The sequence below is a fragment of the Ranitomeya variabilis genome, chromosome 4 (assembly GCF_051348905.1).
Source record: "Ranitomeya variabilis isolate aRanVar5 chromosome 4, aRanVar5.hap1, whole genome shotgun sequence".
Classification (NCBI taxonomy): domain Eukaryota; kingdom Metazoa; phylum Chordata; class Amphibia; order Anura; family Dendrobatidae; genus Ranitomeya; species Ranitomeya variabilis.
The window spans coordinates 723,918,944-723,938,904 of NC_135235.1; the positions used below are offsets into that span (position 1 = coordinate 723,918,944).

Genomic DNA, 19,961 nt, shown 5'->3' on the forward strand with positions numbered 1-19,961 from the left:
CACCTCATACACACACGGCTCCGCTCCGTACACCTCGTACACACACGGCTCCGCTCCGTACACCTCGTACACACACGGCTCCGCTCCGTACACCTCGTACACACACGGCTCCACTCCGTACACCTCGTACACACACGGCTCCACTCCGTACACCTCGTACACACACGGCTCCGCTCCGTACACCTCGTACACACACGGCTCCGCTCCGTACACCTCGCACACACACAGCTCCACTCCGTACACCTCGTACACACACGGCTCCGCTCCGTACACCTCGCACACACACAGCTCCACTCCGTACACCTCGTACACACACGGCTCCGCTCCGTACACCTCGTACACACACGGCTCCGCTCCATACACCTCATACACACACGGCTCTGCTACATCCACACTGTAAACCCCTCCTGACCCCACACATAAACTTCCCCTCATCCAGCACCATGACAACCAGCACAGCAGAGTCCTGCATACACTGAGGCCCCTGATCATGTGACCCCTGACTCCTCCCCTCCTGTGACCTCATCACAGGTCCTGTGCGCACAGAGCAGCCGTAGAAATCTCAGGCCACGGTGGTCTCCCCCAACTTCTGCTCTTCCTCCTTCTTTTCTTGCAGGGGCCGCAGTGGATTTCATCCTGGATCCATAGAGCCGAGTAGAGGAGCGATGTTCCTTCAGTCTGAGGGTAATTGATGGTGATATTTGTCCAGCGGCCACTGTACCGAGTAAATCCCCCCAGGACTGTAGCAGGTAAAGACCCCAATATCCACCGGTGTCCCTTCTAATGGGGGAAAGTACCAAAGAAAACCATCCTATCCGGAGAAATAAACCCCGTACATGGAGACATTGGCCTCAGATATCTCCGGTCTTGTTCTTACCGACAATCTCCTATAAAAGCCTCAAACTTCTGTGTGTGACTCAGAGCTGAGATCTAACGTGATAGAAGATTCCAGTGCGGGGAAGACGGGAAACCTCCATATAGAGGCCGGTGGGGATGGAGTCAGTGACCGACTCTGGACAGATCTGTTCCTAGAGCCGCAGTAGGAGATGGAGATGTCGTCCTCATCATGGAGTCGTTATTTCTCCTGTCACGTGTAATGAATATCTCCTGCAGTATTACTAATGCCGATTCCAGGGTCGGGAAATGAGACGAGAATTAGCGATATGGAAGATGAGTCTATGAGGAACGTATTCAGCTGCCGACTCCGAGGGAGAAACTGCTTGTTGTCTGTGGCCGAAATATATAGGTTTTATTAGTAGATGGAAAGAAGGAAACTAAATACTGTAAAATAATAAATCTCCTCATATGTTTCCCTTATTATCTCCAGTAATTGTATTATTACACAGGATTCTTATGATGTTACATCGGCTCATCTTCTTCTCATTCAGGTCTCTACAATATCGGATCCTCTCAGTGAAGATCTTCTATAGAAGAGAATTTTCCTGATTTCCCCATCAAAGATGGATATGGACAGAGACAAGATGGCGGAGAGGATAATACACCTCACCCTAGAGATCCTCCTCCGGCTTACTGGAGAGGTGAGAGATTCTGATGACGTCACATTACATCATTCTTATCTGTGGGAATAACAGATGGACAGAACTGGAGAGGTGAGGACTCTGGAAATGTCTGTAGTGAGATTTATTAATGTCTCTCCATAACCAGGATTACACAGTAGTGAAGAAGACCACTAGTGAGCGCTGTCAGGACCCTGTGTCTGAGGGATGGGGAAGACCCCTGAGCCCAATCACGGGGCCTCCACCTCACCCCCTGATACATGAGAACATCAATGACCAGAAGATCCTAGAACTCGCCTACAAGATGATTGAGCTGCTGACGGGAGAGGTGACACTGCTGGGAATGCTGGGACATTATACAGTAACGCTATGAAGGGATTGGGGGGATGACGGTATCATTGTATGTGTCAGGTTCCTGTAAGGTGTCAGGATGTCGCCGTCTATTTCTCCATGGAGGAGTGGGAGTATTTAGAAGGACACAGAGATCTGTACAAGGACGTCATGATGGAGGTTCCCCAGCCCCTCACATCACCAGGTAATAGACAGGACTAAATACACACGGCCTATAATTATCTGTATGTAAAGAATGAATTCAGTCCCTGTATGTGTTTCCTCCAGTTCTATCCAGTAAGAGGACAACACCAGAGAGATGTCCCCATCCTCTTCTTCCACAGGACTGTAACCAAGATGATCCCAATGTTCCTCAGGATCATCAGGTAGATGGAGAGAAGGTGTCATGAGATCTCCCTTAGGCGAGTTTCACACTTCCGTTTATTTCCGATCCCGGAAAAACCAATACCGGAGATGTCCATGTCCGTGTGTGTAATACTTGCGGCACACGTGTGGCAACCGTGTACCGCCTCAGTATCACACAGACGGCCATCGGGGAAGAAGCGCTACTGTAAGCACTGTTTCCTCGGTTGCAGGTGCTGAAGACGGCTCTCATCGTTCTCCCCTGCTCTGCCGGCAATCGTCAGGAGCAGAAGAGAATGATGAGTTATATTAAAGTCTGAACGATGACAGCAGGTGGGGGCTTTTGGGACTCTTACTCCCATCATCCGACACATCCAATAGAGATAGAGATAAAAATACGATAGAGAATAGGGGGGAACCCACACCGGGGTTTTCATTCATTTCTTTCGATATATTGCAGGCGGCGGGTGATGAATACCCTGATCATCCTCTCCTGCTGTCACTGTTATTAGCGGCACCGACCTCCCGGCAGAGCAGGGGAGAATGATGAGAGCCATCTTCAGCACCTGCCGCCGGGAAACAGCGCTTACTGTAGCTCTTCTTCTCTGTCGCACGGAGGACATCAATGTGTGTTCTCCATGTGCACGTGTGCAGTACGTTTTGCCGTTGGTGCTGACGGTAAAAAATGGACATGACTACGTGCGGGACACACGGTCCATGGAAACACACTGACGTGCACAGACCCATTCATTTGAATGGGTGTACATGTGTACGTGTCTCCGGTACGTGTGAAAACTGTCACCTCACGTACCTGAGACATGAACGTGTGAAAGAGGTTTTATGATGTTGTGGTAGTTCACTCACATGGTGACACACTGAGGTAGGAAAAATGGGAACAACGTCTCTTTAAATCATCGTTGATGTATTGTAAGGCAGCATAAACCAACTTGTGGGGAAAACAAACTCCGCCTTCTTGGCTAAAACAGGAACGAAACGATAAAATAAAATGCTGCAGCACAGTCCGTATGTTGCTGGTGGCCCCCCGCTCTGGAGCAGGACAGGTTCAGTCTGTACTCGACGAGCCACAAAACCTCTGGAGTCCTCTCTCCAGGCTAGCTGAGCCCAGACTGCCTGAAGAGCTCGGTTATTTCACCCCAAGCCTGTAACTTCCCCATCATGTGATTGATCAAATGATCACGACCTCATGCAGGTCCTGGCAGGTCTGCCAGGGGAGATAAAGTGGACCTTCTCCCACCCGCTCTGTGAAGGTCCACATAAAACCAGCCCTGTTTATGCAACTTAACCCTCACAACACGTAGTGTGCTGGAGAACAATGCTCCGATTTCACATCACTGACGCCGTTAAGCGCAGTGACACATATCTCCCCTCTATCACCTTACCAGTGACTGTCACAATGTGTAGACGGCTGTGAAGGTCTTGTGCTCAGTGTTGTTTTATCCACCAGTATTATATGTTTTATACTTGTGTAATGAGAACGGTGGAGATAGCAGGATTAGAGCTGATCATAGATGTGACTTCTCCATCTGTCTGTGACTTTTACAATATTTGTTTCAGGGTGAAGATCTGACCCATATTAATACTACAGAGACATATGTGAGGGGTGATGAGCGGTGTAAAGAGGAGATTCCTACATATGACTACCCAGGTGAGTAGTGACCACTAAATGCAGAGAAGTCACAGATTCTTCTCAGTCTCCGGCTGTGGCTGCTTTATCGGTGGTGTAGTCCGGCCGTATCACAATCATGTGATCACCATTTTGCCTTCAGACCACAACATTCTCCTCCACCCAAAACTGTCCAAGTGACTTTGGGCATTGAAAGCCCTTTTCTATAGAACTTACAACCTGGAGGATCCAACTACCCCCTGAGATTAGAAGACTCTGATCGTTACCTGCCCAGATCCGTAAATTACAAAGGCAAATGACAGCGTACGTAGAATGTGCTGACAAGTTAGAAAAATATTATGATGAGCCTTTTAGAGAAAACAGAGGGTAATGATGCTGTTGGCTTCCAAAATCCCTGATTTGGGAAGAAGTTAAAAAATCAGGACTTTGAAAAGTGCTGCCAAGTGCTGAGCCATAAAGTTGGGCATCAAAACAAATGAATGTTAAAAAAAAACAACAAACTTTTCATTTTAATATTCTACCCATTTCCGATGTGAACCAGCTCCTTCCTCAGGCATATACAAATGATACATTGTGGATGTTTTATATCCTCCAGAACGGCATCACTGATCCAATTGCTTAATTCATTAATTAAACCGCGCTGTGGTGCAGTTTTTTGTATAGAAACCTTTCTTCATATACAAAACAATACAAATAGATGTAAAATGCATATTAGATGCACAATAAAATCCATATAAAGAACAATATATGTACATGGAAAATCCTCCGGTTTGAGTGTGGATAGTTTAATAATCCAATAGGATTCTCTAGTCACAAGTCTTTGGGACCTATTAGACACATGTTCTGATATTTGTTCTAATATAATGAGTCTTAAACTGGTGGGATCTCGTTCATATTCTAAAACAAAATGTCTAAACAGACAGATTACACCTTTCCTAATATTCTGTCTCTGGCTGGTCATCCTATTATGGATCACTTGGGTCATTTTTAGATCCCTGATATTGGATGAATCTCCCTTCTCCCCCTTCTGTGCTGCTGAATGTGATCATATGGTCCCTACAAGACCAGGTCCAGTCTTTCTGGCCAAACCTCACTTTTATGATTGACAACATTAAATGTGCAGTGAGGCCAAGTGTGATTTTCTGTACAATAACAGCAGTTTCCCTTTATCCTGATTTTACAATTACTTATAAAACCGACTAACTTCAGACAGGATTGTGATAAACTACATAATAATTAGTGCACCTGCGCCATGATGTATCTCTAAGTTGTGCGTGGCTGATGGCTGTAATATACAGTGGGTACGGAAAGTAGCGTAGAGAAAGCATTAGCGCCCCCATTTCAGGAGAGATTACTGCACAATCTGAATTCCCTAGGATTGAAAACATAATGTAATTTATGACATGGAGTGAATCCATGAAACCAGGGCTAGAGCCATGCCAACACATCTCCTGCAGGCGTGAATAAATGTACAGTGGGTACAGAAAGTATTCAGACCCCTTTACATTTTTCACTCTGTTTGATTGCAGCCATTTGGTAAATTCAAAAAAGTTCATTTTTTTCTCATTAATGTACACTCTGCACCCCATCTTGACTGAAAAATACAGGAATGTAGTAATTTTTGCAAATTTATTATAAAAAGAAAAACTGAAATATCACATGGTCATAAGTATTCAGACCCTTTGCTCAGTATTGAGTAGAAGCACCTTTAGAGCTAGTACAGCCATGAGTCTTCTTGGGAATGATGCAACAAGTTTTTCACCCCTGGATTTGGGGATCCTCTGCCATTCTTCCTTGCAGATCCTCTCCTGTTCCGTCAGGTTGGATGTTAACGTTGGTGGACAGCCATATTCAGGTCTTTCCAGAGATGCCCAATTGGGTTTAGGTCAGGGCTTTGGCTGGGTCCAGGGCCGGCTCCAGGTTTTTGAGGGCCCCGGGCGAAAGAGTCTCAGTGGGCCCCCCCTTTAACACCACGATTCATGATGCCCAGATACAGCAGAGAAATATAGGTATAGTACAATGCCAGATTTCACTTCTTACATGAGTAATAGCTATTGTAAATTCTGCAGTGTATATATACAGGACAGGAGGAACGGTACTGTGCATGGTATATATACAGTGGCGTGATGGTACTGTGCAGTGTATATATACAGTGGCGTGATGGTACTGTGCAGTGTATATATACAGGGGAGTGATGGTACTGTGCAGTGTATATATACAGGACAGGAGGAGCGGTACTGTGCAGTGTATATATACAGGACAGGAGAAGTGTTGCTGTGCAGTGTATATATACAGGGGAGTGATGGTACTGTGCACGGTATATATACAGGGGCGTGATGGTACTGTGCAGTGTATATATACAGGGGAGTGATGGTACTGTGCAGTGTATATATACAGGACAGGAGGAGCGGTAGTGTGCAGTGTATATATACAGGGCAGTGATGGTACTGTGCAGTGTATATATACAGGACAGGAGGAGCGGTAGTGTGCAGTGTATATATACAGGGCAGTGATGGTACTGTGCAGTGTATATATACAGGACAGGAGGAGCGGTAGTGTGCAGTGTATATATACAGGGCAGTGATGGTACTGTGCAGTGTATATATACAGGACAGGAGGAGCGGTAGTGTGCAGTGTATATATACAGGGCAGTGATGGTACTGTGCAGTGTATATATACAGGACAGGAGGAGCGGTAGTGTGCAGTGTATATATACAGGGCAGTGATGGTACTGTGCAGTGTATATATACAGGGCAGTGATGGTACTGTGCAGTGTATATATACAGGGCAGTGGTACTGTGCAGTGTATATATACAGGGCAGTGGTACTGTGCAGTGTATATATACAGGGGAGTGGTACTGTGCAGTGTATATATACAGGGCAGTGATAGTACTGTGCAGTGTATATATACAGGGCAGTGATGGTACTGTGCAGTGTATATATACAGGGCAGTGATGGTACTGTGCAGTGTATATATACAGGGCAGTGATGGTACTGTGCAGTGTATATATACAGGGCAGTGATGGTACTGTGCAGTGTATATATACAGGGCAGTGATGGTACTGTGCAGTGTATATATACAGGGCAGTGATGGTACTGTGCAGTGTATATATACAGGGCAGTGATGGTACTGTGCAGTGTATATATACAGGGCAGTGATGGTACTGTGCAGTGTATATATACAGGGCAGTGATGGTACTGTGTAGTGTATATATACAGGACAGGAGGAGCGGTAGTGTGCAGTGTATATATACAGGACAGGAGGAGCGGTAGTGTGCAGTGTATATATACAGGGCAGTGATGGTACTGTGCAGTGTATATATACAGGGCAGTGGTACTGTGCAGTGTATATATACAGGGGAGTGGTACTGTGCAGTGTATATATACAGGGCAGTGATGGTACTGTGCAGTGTATATATACAGGGCAGTGATGGTACTGTGCAGTGTATATATACAGGGCAGTGATGGTACTGTGCAGTGTATATATACAGGGCAGTGATGGTACTGTGCAGTGTATATATACAGGGCAGTGATGGTACTGTGCAGTGAATATATATTTCAACAGCCGCGCAGCCCAGGCCCCCAGCTCCTGTCCTGTATATATATTATATATACTGTCATACAGGCTGTATAGATACAGTATATACATATACAGGACAGGTGCTGGGGGCTGCTGAAGTATATAATATACAGTATATCAGCTGTGGCCGCCCCAGGTCACCCAGACTGTCCGAATACAGCGATACATCGCACTCACTCAGGGCGGTTAGGAGCTCCTCCAGAATCTGCGGCTGCCTGAATCTGATAAGTTCAGCAATCAGTGAGTGAGTGCAGCCAGTGAGGGGCGGGCGGGCGGGAGAGCAGAGCAGGAGCACGTGCTCTCTCCGCCCACAAACAGTGTCACGCTGGCTGCCTTCTTAACCCCTATGTGCCTGGCCCTGCACTGACAGTGAGAAGATGCTTGTGCCAGCACAAATTGAACGGCCAGATGGATCTCTGACTGCGTGAGTGGGCCCCCCCGTCTCGCCAGGGCCCCGGCACTTGCCCGGGTGCTGACGCCGGCCCTGGCTGGGTCAGTCAAGAATGGTCACAGAGGTGTTCTGAAGCCACTCCTTTGTTATTTTAGCTGTGTGCTTAGGATCATTGTCTTGTTGGAAGGTGAACCTTCGGCCAAGTCTGAGGTCCAGAGCACTCTGAAAGTGGTTTTCATCCAGGATATCTCTGTACTTGGCCGCATTCATGTTTCCTTCAATGACAACCAGTCGTCCTGTCTCTGCAACTGAAAAACACCCCCATAACATGATGCTGCCACCATCATGTTTCATTGTTGGGATTGTATTGGGCAGGTGATGAGCAGTGCCTGGTTTTCTCCACACATACCGCTTAGAATTATCACTTAAAAGGTCCATCTTTGTCTCATCAGACCAGAGAATCTTATTTCTCATAGTCTGGGAGTCCTTCATGTGTTTTTTAGCAAACTCTTGCGTCAGGGCCACTCTGCCATAAAGGTCCGACTGGTGGAGGGCTGCAGTGATAGTTGACTTTGTGGAACTTTCTCCCATCTGCCTACTGTATCTATGGAGCTCAGGAACACTGATCTTGGGGTTCTTCTTTACCTCTCTCACCAAGATTCTTCTCCCACGATTGCACAATTTGGCAGACGGCCAGGTCTAGGAAGACTTGTGATGGTCCCAAACTTCTTCCATTTAAAGATTATGGAGGCTACTGTGCTCTAAAGCTGGAGTCACACTAAACGACTTACCAACGATCACGACCAGCGATACGACCTGGCCGTGATCGTTGGTAAGTCGTTGTGTGGTCGCTGGGGAGCTGTCACACAGACAGCTCTCTCCAGCGACCAACGATCAGGGGAACGACTTCGGCATCATTAAAACTGTCTTCAACGATGCCGAAGTCCCCCTGCAGCACCTGGGTAACCAGGGTAAACATCGGGTTACTAAGTGCAGGGCCGCGCTTAGTAACCCGATATTTACCCTGGTTACCATTGTAAAAGTAAAAAAAAAAAAACACTACATACTCACATTCTGATGTCTGTCACGTCCCCCGCCGGCATCCACAGGGTTAAAACTGCTTTCGGCAAGAGCGCTGCTAATGCACGCACTGCTGCCGAGAGCTTTCCTGCACTGACTGTGTCAGCGTCGGCTGTAAAGCAGAGCACAGCGGTGACGTCACCGCTGTTACTGCCGGCGCTGACACAGTCAGTGCAGGGAAGCTCTCGGCAGCAGCGCGTGCATTAGCAGACGCCGATCCAGCGATGACAGCGGGTGATCAGCGACCAAAAAATGGTCCTGATCATTCCCCAACGACCAACGATCTCCCAGCAGGGGCCTGATCGTTGGTCGCTGTCACACATAACGAGATCGTTAGCGGGATCATTGCTACGTCACCAAAAGCGTGACGTTGCAACGATATCGTTAACGATATTATGTGTGACTCCAGCTTTAGGAACCTTGAGTACTGCAGAAATTCTTTTGTAACCTTGGCCAGATCTGTGCCTTGCCACAATTCTGTCTCTGAGCTCCTTGGCCAGTTCCTTTGACCTCATGATTCTCATTTGGTCTGATATGCACTGTGAGCTATGAGGTCTTATATAGACAGGTGTGTGCCTTTCCAAATCAATTCCTATCAGTTTAACCCCTTACTGACATCGGGCGTAATAGTACGCCAATGTCAGACTTCCTCCCTTCCTTCTGCCCACATCTTTGCGGGGACATGTCAGCTGTTTTGAACAGCTGACATGTGCCCGCAGTAGCCACAGGTGGAATCGAGATCCACCCACAGCTATTAACCAGTTAAATGCTGCTGTCAAACTCTGAAGCGGCATTTAAAATTTGCTTCTGGCAATCGCGAAGGAAATACGCACACCGGTGACAACTCGTCAGGTGATCGCGGGTCACCGGTGTGTTGGCATGACAATCTGTGGTCTCCTGGAAACCTCTATGGTTATCAGTGACGGCTTCCTGTGAGCGCCACCCAGTGGTCGGCACTCATAGCAAGTGAGTAAATCAGCTACATAGAGATGATCTGAACATCTTCGCCTCTATGTAGCAGAGCCCATCGGGTTGAGGCAGCTTCTAGTCTCCTATGGAGACTATTGAAGCATGCCAAAAGTAAAACAAAAAAAGTTTTTTAAAATATAAAAAATGTAAAAATTCAAATCAGCCCCCTTTCGCCCATTCAAAATAAAACAATAAAAATAAAATCAAACATACACATATTTGGCGCCGCAGCGTTCAGAATCGCCTGATCTATAGAAAAAAAAAGGATTAATCTGATTGCTAAAAAAAAAAGTCAAAACGCCAGAATTATGTTTTTTTGGTCGCCGCGACATTGCATTAAAATGCAATAACGGGCAATGAAAAGATCGTATCTGCACCAACATGGTATCATTAAAAACGTCAGCTCGGTGCGCAAAAAATAAGCCCTCACCCAACCCGAGATCATGAAAAATGAGACACTACAAGTATCGGAAAATGGCGCAATTTTTTTTTTTTTTTTAACAAAGCTTTTTTTTTTTTTTTTTTTTTTTTTCACCACATAGATAAAAAAGAACCTAGACATGTTTGTTGTGTATGAACTCGTAATGACATGGAGAATCATAATGGCAGGTCAGTTTAGTGAACGTAGCAAAAAAGCCAAACAAATGACAAGTGTGAGATTGCACTTTTATTTTTTAAATTTCACCGCACTTGAATTTTTTCCCGTTTTCTAGTACACAACATGGTAAAATCAATGGTGTCATTCAAAAGTACAACTCGTCCCGCAAAAACAAGTCCTCACATGGCCATATTGATGGAAAAATAAAAAAGTTATGTCTCTGAGAAGAAGGGGAGTGAAAAACGAAAACGCAAAACTGAAAAAGGCTTCGGGGGTTAATTAAACCCAGCTGGCCTCCAATGAAGGCGTAGAACCATCTCAAGGAGGATCACAAGGAAATGGACAGCATGTGACCTAAATATGAGTGTCTGAGCAAAGGGTCTGAATACTTATGACCATGTGATATTTCAGTTTTTCTTTTATATTACATTTGCAAAAATTTCTACATTTCTGTTTTGTTTTCAGTCAAGATGGGGTGCAGAGTGTTCATTAATGAGAAAAATGAACTTTTTTGAATTTACCAAATGGCTGCAATGAAACAAAGAGTGAAAAATTTAAAGGGGTCTGAATACTTTCTGTACCCACTGTACATTTATTCACGCCTGCAGGAGATGTGTTGGCATGGCTCGAGCCCTGGTTTCATGGATTCACTCCACGTCATAAATTCCATTATGTTTTCAATCCTAAATACCGTATATACTCGAGTATAAGCCGAGAATTTCAGCCCATTTTTTTTAGGCTGAAATTGCCCCTCTCAGCTTATACTCGAGTCATACCCAGGGGTCGGCAGGGGAGGTGGAGTGGCAGCTATCTAAGCATACTCACCTGCTCCTGGCACGGTGTCCCTGGTTCCCTGGCGCCGGCAGCTTCTTCCTGTAGTGAACGGTCACATGGTACTGCTCATTACAGTAATGAATATGGACCCGACTCCACTCCCATAGGGGTGGAGCCGCATATTCATTACTGTAATGAGCAGTACCATGTGACTGCTCACTACAGTAAGAAGCTGCCGGTGCCGGGGAATAGACGTGCAGGGACCGCGCCAGGAGCAGGTGAGTATAAGCAGTGCGCGATATTCACCTGTCCCCCATTCCACCGTCGCCAGCCGCCGCTACGTTCCCCGTCCACTGCACTGATGCTCAGGTCAGAGGGTGCGGTGACGCTATTAGTGCGCGCCGCCCTCTGCCTGAGCAGTCAGTGCGGTGGACGTGGAACGTAGCAGCAGCTGGCAGCGGTGGAACGCGGAGCAGGTGAATATAGTAAGTGCCGGGGGCCTGAGCGACGAGAGGTGAGTATGTGATTTTTTTTTTTTTTTTTTTTTTATCACAGTAACAGCATATGGGGCAAATGACTTTATGGAGCATCTTATGGGGCCATAATCGGCATTTATGGAGCATTACATGGAGCAAATGACTGTATGGAGCATCTTATGGGGCCATAATCGCCATTTGTGGAGCATTACATGAGGCAAATGTCTGTATGGAGCATCTTATGGGACCATAATCAGCATTTGTGCAGCATTATATGGGGCGTATTTTGTATGGAGCATCTTATGGGGCCCATCATGAACTGTATGGAGCATTATATGGGGCTCCTGATTTAATATGGATATTCAAAAACACTTAACCTACTGATATCTCAATTAATTTTACTTTTATTGGTATCTATTTTTATTTTTGACATTTACCGGTAGCTGCTGCATTTTCCACCCTAGGCTTATACTCGAGTCATTAAGTTTTCCCAGTTTTTTGTGGCAAAATTAGGGGCCTCGGCTTATACTCTGGTCGGCTTATACTCGAGTATATACGTTAATTCGGATTGTGCAGTAATCTCTCCTGAAATGGGGGCGCTAATACCTTCTCTACTCTTCTGGGCAGGACTCATAGTAGCTCCAGTAGTCCACCATAAATGAGTGCAACTCCGGTTTAGTGTTGGAGTTCTCCCCTCATATATATGTTATTGATGAGGATGTAACTTTTCATTCTGCATGATAGTTTGATTGTGGTGGGATCGGCCTGCCTCACTTACCCGAGTCTGTAACTCCCTGGTAGTGTTTAGAAAAAGGTTTCAGTTACCAAATACCTGAGATCTAAATTTAAGATCCATCAGCTCTGCACTATTATAAAAAGTTCTATTTAAATGTCTTATATTTCTTCTGGACATTTATCTGACAGAAAATATTGGTCCTTACGATAGTTTATATTGCTTAGAGCCACCGAGTCCCATACTCCAATTACTCCAGAGAAGTTTCACCACTACTCATTTTTTTTTCCTGAGGATGATTGTTCAGCTTGATCATTTCAGTAGATGTGTAATTGTCTATAGTCACAATTTTGCCCATTACCCTTTAACTTCTTTAACCCCTCTACATGGATTTGGACTTACACAGAGACCCCTAGGCTTGAAGCCCAGTGTTACCTCCTGTTCTGTGGAGTAAGATGGGAAGAAGAATAGACAGATAACCGTGTCAGAACCTAGAGACCAGAGAAAATACTAACTCAGGAGACATAGGAGTAGTCAGTAAACAGGCCGGGGTCACAACAGGAAACAAATACACAAGCCAGGAGCTGAGCACAGAGGACTGAACTAGAGGAGATCAAGGCTGTATCTGGCAGATTCTGGCAATATGCTTCAAGCTGTAGTAAGGTGTGGGGCTTTTGAAGTCCAACTCTGATTTTCCAAGGTGTTCGCAATCTCAGGCGGACATATTGCATGTGCTTTGGGATTGTCCCAGATTGTCCTCCTATTGGATTGTAGTGTTGAACTGTACTGTAGTGGTGTATGGGTACGTTATCCCTAGGGATCCATTGATATGTATATTAGGGTATGTGGAGGAAATATTAACTGACAATACGACTAAAATTGTAATTGCAAGATTATCGTTTGCTGCAAGGAAACTGATTACAAAATATTGGGTTAGAGAGGAGCCTCCGTCCAGACGTGAATTCATTGCTCAAACGAACCACATAACTGAGCTTGAGAAAAACATTTACACCAGGAGGGACAAGCTGAATTTCTTCCATAAATTATGGCAGCCGTGGTTGGATAGGATTAATTAATGTTATACCAGTATATAGTATTATAGAGTACAACTTATGGTAAACTGGAACTCTGTTTGATGTTGTCAACTATGGACAAATTATTGTTTGCTCCTGATATGGTCTCCATCGGGGGGTTAATTTACTGTAAAACATAAAATGAGTATGAACATGTGATCTGTTGTAAATCTTGTTCTCGTTAATACAAATTTATCTGATTAAAAAATGTTTGGTGCTTTCCAATTGGCTAAAACATGGAAGAGATTACTGCAGCTCATTACATACACACCCATACTGCCAGACTGGAGGGTACTACAGATACCAGGCACCCTAATCTTAGTGGCTGGGAAGAGCCTGCACCGCCAAGAGCTTTTGGTTCCAACCCCACCTCTGTTACCAGCATCGCCTGCAGAATTAGTAAGCCGCGTCTGGTGTCCGAAGCAGACATTGCAGGAGCAGATCGCAGAGGAGATGGGGCACACCATTTGCAGAATCCCTAATATGACAAAATTGCAGAAAACCAGATCTGATGAAATCCCTATAAAGTGACTCCATTTTGTAAATTATAACCCTCAATAAATTAATCTATAGAAATAGTGACTATTTTGACTGCACTGCAGTTTCCAGATGTTAGCACGTGCAGTGGATGTTGGAAAGTGAAAATTGCAAATATCCCAAGTTATTACCCAACACATAGTGCCCAGATTGTGCTCCAGGAGATACACATGCCGTAAAATAAGTGGTTTCTTCTCACTATAGTAATGCCAAAAGCATGGATGCTTAACCCCTTAAGCCCCGAGGGTGGTTTGCACGTTAATGACCGGGCCAATTTTTACAATTCTGACCACTGTCCCTTTATGAGGTTATAACTCTGGAATGCTTCAACGGATCTTGGCGATTCTGACATTGTTTTCTCGTGAGATATTGTACTTCATGTTAGTGGTAAAATTTATTCAATATAACTTGCGTTTATTTGTGAAAAAAATGGAAATTTGGCGAAAATTTTGAAAATTTTGCAATTTTCCAAATTTGAATTTTTAGGCCCTTAAATCACAGAGATATGTCACGCAAAATACTTAATAAATAACATTTCCCACATGTCTACTTTACATCAGCACAATTTTGGAACCAAATTTTTTTTTTGTTAGGGAGTTATAAGGGTTAAAAGTTGACCACAAATTTCTCATTTTTACAACACCGTTTTTTTTAGGGACCACATCTCATTTGAAGTCATTTTGAGGGGTCTATATGATAGAAAATACCCAAGTGTGACACCATTCTAAAAACTGCACCCCTCAAGGTGCTCAAAACCACATTCAAGAAGTTTATTAACCCTTCAGGTGTTTCACAGGAATTTTTGAAATGTTTAAATAAAAATGAACATTTAACTTTTTTTCACACAAAATTTATTTCAGCTCCAATTTGTTTTATTTTACCAAGGGTAACAGGAGAAAATGGACCCCAAAAGTTGTTGTACAATTAGTCCTGAGTACGCTGATACCCCATATGTGGGGGTAAACCACTGTTTGGGCGTATGTCAGAGCTCGGAAGGAAAGGAGCGCCATTTGACTTTTCAATGCAAAATTGACTGGAATTGAGATGGGACGCCATGTTGCGTTTGGAGAGCCCCTGATGTGTCTAAACATTGAAACCCCCTACAAGTGACACCATTTTGGAAAGTAGACCCCTTAGGGAACTTATCTAGATGTGTGGTGAGCACTTTGACCCACCAAGTGCTTCACAGAAGTTTATAATGCAGAGCCATAAAAATAATCATATTTTTTCACGAAAATGATCTTTTCGCCCCCAATTTTTTATTTTCCCAAGGGTAAGAGAAGAAATTGGACCACAAAAATTGTTGTGCAATTTGTCCTGAGTACGCTGATACCCGACATGTGGGTGTAAACCATTGTTTGGGCGCATGGCAAAGCTTGGAAGGGAAGGAGCGCCATTTGACTTTTCAATGCAAAATTGACTGGAATTAAGATGGGACGCCATGTTGCGTTTGGAGAGCCCCTGATGTGCCTAAACATTAAAAACCCCCACAAGTGACACCATTTTGGAAAGTAGACCCCTTAAGGAACTTATCTAGATGTGTGTTGAGAGCTTTAAAACCCCAAGTGTTTCACTACAGTTTATAACGCAGAGCCGTGAAAATAAAAATTATTTTTTCTTTCACAAAAATGATTTTTTAGCCCCCCGTTTTGTATTTTCACAAGAATACCAGGATAAATTGGACCCCAAAAGTTGTTGTCCAATTTGTCCTGAGTATGATGATACCCCATATGTGGGGGGGAACCACTGTTTGGGCGCATGGCAGAGCTCGGAAGGGAAGGAGCGCCATTTGGAATGCAGACTTAGAAGGATTGGTCTGCCGGCGTCACGTTGCATTTGCAGAGCCCCTGATGTACCCAAACAGTACAAACCCCCCACAAGTGACCCCATATTGGAAACTAGACCTCCCAAGGAACTTATGTAGATGTGTTGTGAGAACTTTGAACCCCCAAGTTTCACTACAGTTTACAACGCAGAGCCGTGAAAATAATTTTTTTTTTTCCCACAAAAATGATTTTTAGCCCCCCAAATTTTTATTTTCCCAAGGATAACAAGAGAACTTGGACCCCAAAAGTTGTTGTCCAATTTGTCCTGAGTTCGCTGATACCCCATATGTTGGGGTAAACCCCTGTTTGGGCGCACGGGAGAGCTCGGAAGGGAAGGAGCACTGTTTTACTTTTTCAACGCAGAATTGGCTGGAATTGAGATCGGATGCCATGTCGTGTTTGGAGAGACCCTGATGTGCCTGAACAGTGGAAACTCCCCAATTCTACCTGAAACCCTAATCCAAACACATCCCTAACCCTAATTCCAACGGTAACCCTGACCACACCCCTAACCCTGACACACCCCTAATTCTAATCCCAACCCTAATCCCAACCGTAAATGTAATCCTAACTTTAGCCCCAACCCTAACCCTAACTTTAGCCCCAACCCTAACCCTAACTTTAGCCCCAACCCTAACCCTAACTTTAGCTCCAACCCTAACTCTAACCCTAACCCTAGCCCTAACCCTAGCCCTAACCCTAACCCTAGCCCTAATGGGAAAATGGAAATAAATACATTTTTTTTATTTTATTATTTTTCCCTAACTAAGGGGGTGATGAAGGGGGGTTTGATTTACTTTTATAGCGTTTTTTATATCGGATTTTTATGATTGGCAGCTGTCACACACTAAAAGTCGCTTTTTATTGCAAAAAAGTTTTTGCGTCTTCACATTTTGAGACCTATAATTTTTCCATATTTTGGTCCACAGAGTCATGTGAGGTCTTGTTTTTTGCGGAACGAGTTGATGTTTTTATTGGTAACATTTTTGGACACGTGACAGTTTTTGATCACTTTTTATTCCGATTTTTGTGAGGCAGAATGACCAAAAACCAGCTATTCATGAATTTCTTTTGCGGGAGGCATTTATACCGTTCCACGTTTGGTAAAATTGATAAAGCAGTTTTATTCTTCGGGTCAGTACGATTACAGAGATATCTCATTTATATCATTTTTTTATGTTTTGGCGCTTTTATACGATAAAAGCTATTTTATAGAAAAAATAATTATTGTGGCATCGCTTTATTCTGAGGACTATAACTTTTTTATTTTTTTGCTTATGATGCTGTATGGCGGCTCATTTTTTGTGGGACAAGATGACGTTTTCAGCGGTACCATGGTTATTTATATCCGTCTTTTTGATCGCGTGTTATTCCACTTTTTGTTTGGCGGTATGATAATAAAGCGTTTTTTGCCTCGTTTTTTTTTTTTTTTTTCTTACGGTGTTCACTGAAGGGGTTAACTAGTGGGACAGTTTTATAGGTTGGGTCGTTACGGATGCGGCGATACTAAATATGTGTACTTTTATTTTTATTTTTTTTTTTAAATAAAGAAATGTATTTATGGGAATAATATTTTTTTTTTCTTTATTTAGGATTTTTTTTTTTTTTTTTTACACATGTGGAAATTTTTTTTTCACTTTTTTACTTTGTCCCAGGGGGTAAAATCACAGATTGCCGATCTGACAATTTGCACAGCACTCTGTCAGATCGGCAATATGACATACAGCCGTGCAGGCTTACTGGCGCCTGCTGTGGACCCGGAAGTACTCCCTGAGGGACCCGGATGCAGCCCCGCGGCCATTTTGGATCCGGGGACTGCAGGGAGGAGACGCTCGGTACAAGGTGAGTACATCGCCTTGTACTGATCGTCTCAGGGAAGCCCGCAGGGAGCCCCCTTCCTGCACGATGCTTCCCTATACCGCCGGTACACTGCGATCATCTTTGATCACGGTGTGCCGGGGGTTAATGTGCCGGGGGCGGTCCGTGACCTCTCCTGGCACATAGGGCCGGATGTCAGCTGCGATAGTCAGCTGACACCCGGCCACGATCGGCCGCGCTCCCCCCGTGAGCGCGGCCGATCGCTATGACGTACTATCCCGTCGGTTGGAATTAAGGCCCACCCCACCTCGACGGGATAGTACGTCATATGGGCTTAAGGGGTTAATGTGGTTTTGAGCACAGTCTAGTAAACTATAAACTGTCATTGTCTTGGTGAATAATTCAATAATTTTGCATAACTTGCCATTTTTACAGACCGTTTAAGTAGAAATGTTCAAAAATATAGAATTCAAGGATATTTTATTCTAAAATAATAATTGGTTTTATTCTTGGCAGATGACCCTACCAGGAGATCAGCAGTAATCAGAGAGAAGCCTTTTTCCTGTTCAGAATGTGGGAAATGTTTTATTCGAAAAGCGCATCTTGTTACCCACCAAAGAACTCACACAGGAGAGAAGCCTTTTTCCTGTTCAGAATGTGGGAAATGTTTTAACCACAAAGCGAATCTTGTTAGCCACCAGAAAACCCACACAGGGGAGAAGCCTTTTTCCTGTTCAGAATGTGGGAAATGTTTTCTAGATAAATCAGGTCTTATCAAACATCATAGATCTCACACAGGGGAGAAGCCTTTTTCCTGTTCAGAATGTGGGAAATGTTTTAACCACAAAGCGAATCTTGTTAGCCACCAGAAAAACCACACAGGGGAGAAGCCTTTTTCCTGTTCAGAATGTGAGAAATGTTTTAACCAGAAATCAAATCTTGTTATCCACCAGAAAACCCACACAGGGGAGAAGCCTTTTTCCTGTTCAGAATGTGGGAAATGTTTTAACAGGAAATCGAATCTTGTTAGCCACCAGAAAACCCACACAGGGGAGAAGCCTTTTTCCTGTTCAGAATGTGGGAAATGTTTTAACAGGAAAGCGATTCTTGTTAGCCACCAGAAAACCCACGCAGGGGAGAAGCATTTTTCCTGTCCCGAATGTGGGAAATGTTTTAATCACAAAGCGAATCTTGTTAGCCACCAGAAAACCCACACAGGGGAGAAGCCTTTTTCCTGTTCAGAATGTGGGAAATGTTTTATTCGAAAAGCGCATCTTGTTACCCACCAAAGAACTCACACAGGAGAGAAGCCTTTTTCCTGTTCAGAATGTGGGAAATGTTTTCTAGATAAATCATTTCTTGTCACACATCATAGATCTCACACAGGGGAGAAGCCTTTTTCCTGTTCGGAATGTGGGAAATGTTTTAACCAGAAATCGAATCTTGTTAGCCACCAGAAAACCCACACAGGGGAGAAGCCTTTTTCCTGTTCAGAATGTGGGAAATGTTTTAACAGGAAAGCGATTCTTGTTAGCCACCAGAAAACCCACGCAGGGGAGAAGCATTTTTCCTGTCCCGAATGTGGGAAATGTTTTAATCACAAAGCGAATCTTGTTATCCACCAGAAAACCCACACAGGGGAGAAGCCTTTTTCCTGTTCAGAATGTGGGAAATGTTTTTCCAGGAAAGAGAATCTTGATAGCCACCAGAAAACCCACACGGGGATAAGCCTTTTTCCTGTTCATAATGTAGGAAATGTTTTGTGAAGAAACCATCTCTTTCTAGCCACCAAAGAATTCACACAGGGGAGAAGCTTTTTTAAGTTCTTAATTGGTTTTACATAGTCACATACAAGTTCTTCTAACTAAATTAGAATATTATCAAAAAGTTAATTTATTTCAGTTCTTCAATGCAAAAAATTAAACTCTTAGATCACTCTGTAATGACTGTAATATACAGTACAGACCAAAAGTTTGGACACACCTTCTCATTTAAAGATTCTCAGTATTTTCATGACTATGAAAATTGTAAATTCACACTGAAGGCATCAAGACTATGAAATAACACATGTGGAATTATATGCTTAATAAATAAGTGTGAAACAACTGAAAATTTGTCTTTTATTCTAGGTTCTTCAGAGTAGACACCTTTTGCTTTGATGACTGCTTTGCACACTCTTGGCATTCTCTTCATGAGCTCCAAGAGGTAGTCCCCGGAAATGTTCTTCCAACAATCTTGAAGGAGTTATCAG

At 44.0% G+C, this 19,961-nt stretch overlaps 1 protein-coding gene across 1 annotated transcript; it reads left to right on the plus strand.

The window, feature by feature from the left end:
* The first annotated feature begins 1,392 nt into the window (after positions 1–1,392).
* On the plus strand, positions 1,393–19,707 carry LOC143767092 (uncharacterized). The gene is made up of 6 exons (XM_077255116.1): positions 1,393–1,538; positions 1,666–1,845; positions 1,929–2,052; positions 2,136–2,233; positions 3,786–3,876; positions 18,227–19,707. Exons 1-6 carry the CDS (start codon positions 1,461–1,463, stop codon positions 19,474–19,476), a joined length of 1,821 nt encoding a protein of 606 aa, XP_077111231.1. The 5' UTR covers positions 1,393–1,460; the 3' UTR covers positions 19,477–19,707.
* Positions 19,708–19,961: the final 254 nt, after the last annotated feature.